We start from the raw sequence: 5,000 nt of genomic DNA, 5'->3' as shown, positions 1-5,000 counted from the left end.
TGTCTTTATCTTTATCTTTATTTTTATTTCTATCATTATCATTGTCATTATTATTATCACCTTTTTTATCTCTATCTTTATCATTACCTTTATCTTTATATTTATTTTTATCACTATCATTATCATTATTATCATCATCTTTATCTCTTTCTTTATTATCATTATCATTATCTTTATCTTTAACTTTATCTGTATCACTATCATCATCATTAATCATTATCAATATCATCATCAAGACAATTGCTATCATCGTTGTTGTCATTAATATTGTTATCATAATCCCCCATCACTATATTCCCTTTATCTCATCCTTCTCAAAGTCAACATTATTTATGAAAATGAAACGAGAGAGAGGAAAAAAATCTTATACTTTTGTGTCCTATTTCTATGCGTTTTTCTTTTTTTTTCTTTTCTTTTTTATCCTCATATTTTCCAATTTGCTTCGGGATATTTACGGGAGAAATATGAGCCTCGTCGATCATTTTAAAAGAAATGAGTGAATTGCAACACTCGACTTGCATTTATTATCTTTAGGATAATAGTTCTAGTTTCATTTTTTATTTAAAAAACAAAAAAATAATTCTATAGAGTTTCCATAATACTGATTTTTTATTCTTATTTATATAGTCTTTTCGTAATATTCAAATAACCCTTTTCCTCCACCTAGTATTAAAACCCTCACTACAACCACGATATTTCTCTCTCTCCATCACTTCCCACGACCCCATTCATAAATTCCGACCCCCCCCCCCCTGCCCCCTCTGGCCCTCCCCCTTCCTCCAGCCGGCCGAATAGACCACGCCCACCACCACAACAATGGGCGGCGGGCGTTAGAGGAGGTGTGTGTGATGGACGACGCCATCCAGGCCGCCCTCAACACCACGTCACCCACAGACACCCTCCTCGTCCTAACAGCTGATCACTCGCACGTGTTCACCTTCGGGGGGGACAACACCCCTCGTGGACATCCTGTGACGGGTACTCCCACCTCGGGATGGTGTCCTTGTCGTGTTTTTTTTCCTTTTTTTTTTAATCTATTTTCCTTCTTCTTTTGTGATTTGTTTGTGATTTCAATTCCTTGTGTCCTTGTCGTGTTTTTTTTTCTTTTTATTTTTATTTATTTTCCTTCTTTGTTGTTTGTTTGTTTGCTTGTGATTTCAATTCCTTGTGTCCTTGTCGTGTTTTTCCTTTTTCTTCATTTTCCTTCTTCTTTGTTGTTTGTTTGTTTGTTTGTGATTTCATTTCCTTGTGTCCTTGTCGTGTTTTTCCTTTTTTTGTTTTGGTTTGTTTTTATCTATTTTCCTTCTTTGTTGTTTGTTTGTTTGTTTGTGATTTCAATTCCTTGTGTCCTTGTCGTGTTTTTCCTTTTTTTTTGTCTATTTTCCATTTTCTTTGTTGTTTGTTTGTTTGTGATTTCAATTCCTTGTGCCCTTGTCGTGTTTTTCCTTTTTTTATCTATTTTCCTTCTTCTTTGTTGTTTGTTTGTTTGTGATTTCAATTCCTTGTGTGATTGTGTTGTTTTCCTTTTTTTCGTTTTGTTTTGTTTTTATCTATTTTCCTTCTTCTTTGTTGTTTGTTTGTTTTTTATTTCAATTCCTTTTGCGATTGTGTTGTTTTTCCTTTTTTCGTTTTTATCTTTTTTTTTTTTTACTTCTTCTTTGTTGTTTGTGATTTCAATTTCCTTTGTTTGCTGTTTCTTTATTTCTATTTTCCTTCTTCTTTGTTTTTTGTTTGTTTGTGGTTTCAATTCCCTTTGTTTGATGTTTCTTTATTTTTATTTAACTTCTTCTTTTTTTGTTGTTTGTGATTTCAATTCTCTTTGTTTGTTGTTTCTTTATTTCGGTTTATTGTGTCCCTTCCTTTATTGTTGGTGTTGTTTATTTCTGTTTGTTAAGTCTCTTTTTTCCTTTTTGTTAATTCCGCTTCTTTTTTATTTTCTGCATATGCTCCTTATTTCTTGTTTTCATTTGTTGTTGCTTTTCCTTTTTGTTTTATTTACATTTCTATTTCTTAGTTCCTCTTGTTTTATTTTCTTTCTTATTTCTATTTAGTTCCACTTATTGCTTATTCTAATTCATAATTGTTATTTCTCCTTTTGTTTGTTCTTGTTATTTGTATATGTTAGTAATCCTTTTTATTTTCATTTGTTTTCCTTACTTTTTTGTCTCTTTCTTTTTTGTATCCGTTATTACCCTTTCTTCTTTATATTTACTTGTTATTCCCTCTTCTTTTATTTGTTTTTATTTTTATTTTATTTTTGTTTAAGTATTTTCTTTTTCTTATACGTATCTTCTCTTTGTTATACGTTTTTTTCGTTATACGTATTTTATTTTTGTTATTCTTATTTTCTTTCTGTTAAACGTATTTTATTTTTCTTTTAGGTATTTTCTCTCTGTTATACGTATTTTCTTATCGTTATACGCATTTTGTTTTTGTTATTCTTATTTTCTTTTTTGTTTACGTATTTTCTTATACGTATTTTCTCTTTGTTATACGTATTTTCTTTTTGTTATTTTTCTTTTCTTTTTGTTAAAAGTATTTTCTATTTGTTATTTTTATTTTATTTTTGTTATAAGTATTTTATTTTTGTTAAACGTATTTTCTTTCTGTTAAACGTATTTTCTTTTTGTTATTTTTATTTTCTCTTTGTTAAACGCATTTTCTTTCTGTTAAACGTATTTTCTATTTGTTATAATATTTTCTTTTTGTTTTTCATTGTTTTTACTCCATATTACAGGTCATAATTCCCGAATTTCGACTTTTTAGATTTTGTTTCATGCATTCTGATGGAAACTACAATGCATGTCAGATTTACGATTTATGCGTGCGTGTTTCGTCTACAAAGCATGTGTGTCGCATGTTTTTTTTTTTTTTTTTTTAATCCCTTTGGTGTTTTTCTCTTAATTTTTAACGAAGCATAAGGTCTTTAAGTGTTTTTTCTGTTTTTTTTTTTTTTTTTTAATCCCTTTGGTGTTTTTCTCTTCAATTTTTGTAACGAAGCATAAGGTCTTCTGGTAAGTAGTTTTTTTTTTTTTTTTGTTAAATCCCTTTGGTGTTTTTCTCCATTTTTGTAACGAAGCATAAGGTCTTTAAGTGTTTTTTTTTTTTTTTTTTTTTTTAATCCCTGTAATGTTGAGTGTCTTCCTTTTTTTAATGATGCATAAGATGTTTAGTGTTTTTTTTTGTTTTTTTTTTCTTTTTTCTGTTTTTATTATCCCTTTCGTGTTTTTCTCTTCCTTTTTTAACGAAGGACAAGATATTTAGTGTTTTTTTCTTTCTTTCGTTCTTTTTTTTTAATCCCTTTCGTGTTTTTCTCTTCAATTTTTAACGAAGCATAAGATCTTTAGTGTTTTTTAATCTTTCTTTTTTCTTTTTTTCAGTTTTTTTCTGTTTTTTACGAACCATAAGATCTTTAGTATTTCTTTCTTTCTTTCTTTTCTTTTTCCTTCTTTCTTTTTTTTACGAACCATGAGATCTTTAGTTGTTGTTTTTTTCTTTCTTTTTTTTTTTAAATCCCTTTAAAAGTGCTTTTTTATTCTTTCTTTTCTTTCTTTCTTTCTTTTTTATCGTTCTTTTGCACGAACCATAATATCTTCTTTAGTATTTCTTTTCTTTTTCTTTCTTTCTTTCTTTTTCTTTCTTCTTTTTTTGTTTCTTTACGGCCCTTGAGATCTTTAGTATTTTTTCTTTCTTTCTTTTTCTTTCTTCTTTTTTTATTTCTTTACGAACCATAATATCTTTAGTATCTTTCTTTCTTTCATTTCTTATTCTTTCTTCTTTTTTTTATTTCTTTACGAACCATAAGATCTTTAGTAATTTTTCTTTCTTTCTTTCCTTCTTTCTTATTTCATTATTATTATTTTTTTTTTACGAACCATAATATCTTTAGTATTTTTTCTTTCTTTCTTTTTCTTTCTTCTTTTTTTATTTCTTTACGAACCATAATATCTTTAGTATTTTTTCTTTCTTTCTTTCTTTTTCTTTCTTCTTTTTTATTTCTTTTCGAACCAAAAGATCTTTAGTATTTTTTTTCTTTCTTTCTTTCTTTACGAACCATAAGATCTTTAGTGTTTTTCTTTCTCTCTTTCTTTTTCTTTCTTCTTTTTTCTTTTTGTCTACGAATCATAAGGTATTAAGTGTTTTTTCTTTCTTTCTTTCTTTTCTTATTCTTTCTTCTTTTTTTCTTTCTTTACGAACCATAAGGTATTAAGTGTTTTTTCTTTCTTTCTTTCTTTTCTTATTCTTTCTTCTTTTTCCCCCCTACGAACCATAAAAATCCATTTATGCACTTGTCTCTAATAAGAATGTTGTGTGGTACCTGTTGTACGGTGTCTTGGTTCCTATGCAAGATGACAGCTCTTCTCCTTATTCGTACGGCAGGTAAGGCAGAATAGGAAATATATGGATTAATTGAAGAAGAATAAGACTTAAAGAAACGAACAGAGAGCAAAGAAACAAGATAAACAATCTTTAAAAAAAAGACGGAATAATTAAAATCAATTACACGAAACAAATAAACTTAAAACAAACATAAAAAGACGAAACAATTAAATTAAAATCAATTGAATAAACAAAGAAGTGAAACAAGGTAAAACTAAACAAATACAGCATTAAAAACAAATAAAAACAAGGAAAGGAAATACAAAATCCCTAAAATAACAACATAAAACAACTCGACTCGATCTCTGACCTTCACTCACCCAAATGAAAAGGAAAAAACGCAAAGAAAAAGAGAGAGAGAAAAAATGGGGAAATGGGAAAACATGAAAAAAACATACAAAGTAAAAAGGAAAAGAAAAAAAAAGACAAGAAAAAAGGAAAGATACCCAAAAACGCAAAGAGAAACGGAGAAAAAAATAAAAAATAAAAAAATCTTTTTTTTTTTTTTTATCTCCCTCTCCCTCTAAAAGCTAAAAAAGGCCAGTTCTCGCCCTCACAGCGGGGCGCCTCGACCACGCCCACCACTACAACATCGCCTCTCGCGCCCTCGAGGAAGTCGC

General features: G+C 28.6%; 1 protein-coding gene across 1 annotated transcript in view; it reads left to right on the top strand.

Annotated features, from left to right (window-relative positions):
• Positions 1-5,000, top strand: part of LOC113814759 (alkaline phosphatase-like) — a 228,886-nt gene that overhangs the window by 208,854 nt on the left and 15,032 nt on the right. Inside the window, exon 6 of the mRNA XM_070136326.1 lies at positions 784-978. Coding sequence (XP_069992427.1) covers positions 784-978 — 195 coding nt within the window. The remainder of the gene's footprint in view (positions 1-783; positions 979-5,000) is intronic.

This window comes from Penaeus vannamei, chromosome 21 (assembly GCF_042767895.1).
Source record: "Penaeus vannamei isolate JL-2024 chromosome 21, ASM4276789v1, whole genome shotgun sequence".
NCBI classification, from domain to species: domain Eukaryota; kingdom Metazoa; phylum Arthropoda; class Malacostraca; order Decapoda; family Penaeidae; genus Penaeus; species Penaeus vannamei.
Note: the sequence above shows the minus strand (reverse complement) of the source record. Positions and strands in the feature narration are given on the sequence as shown.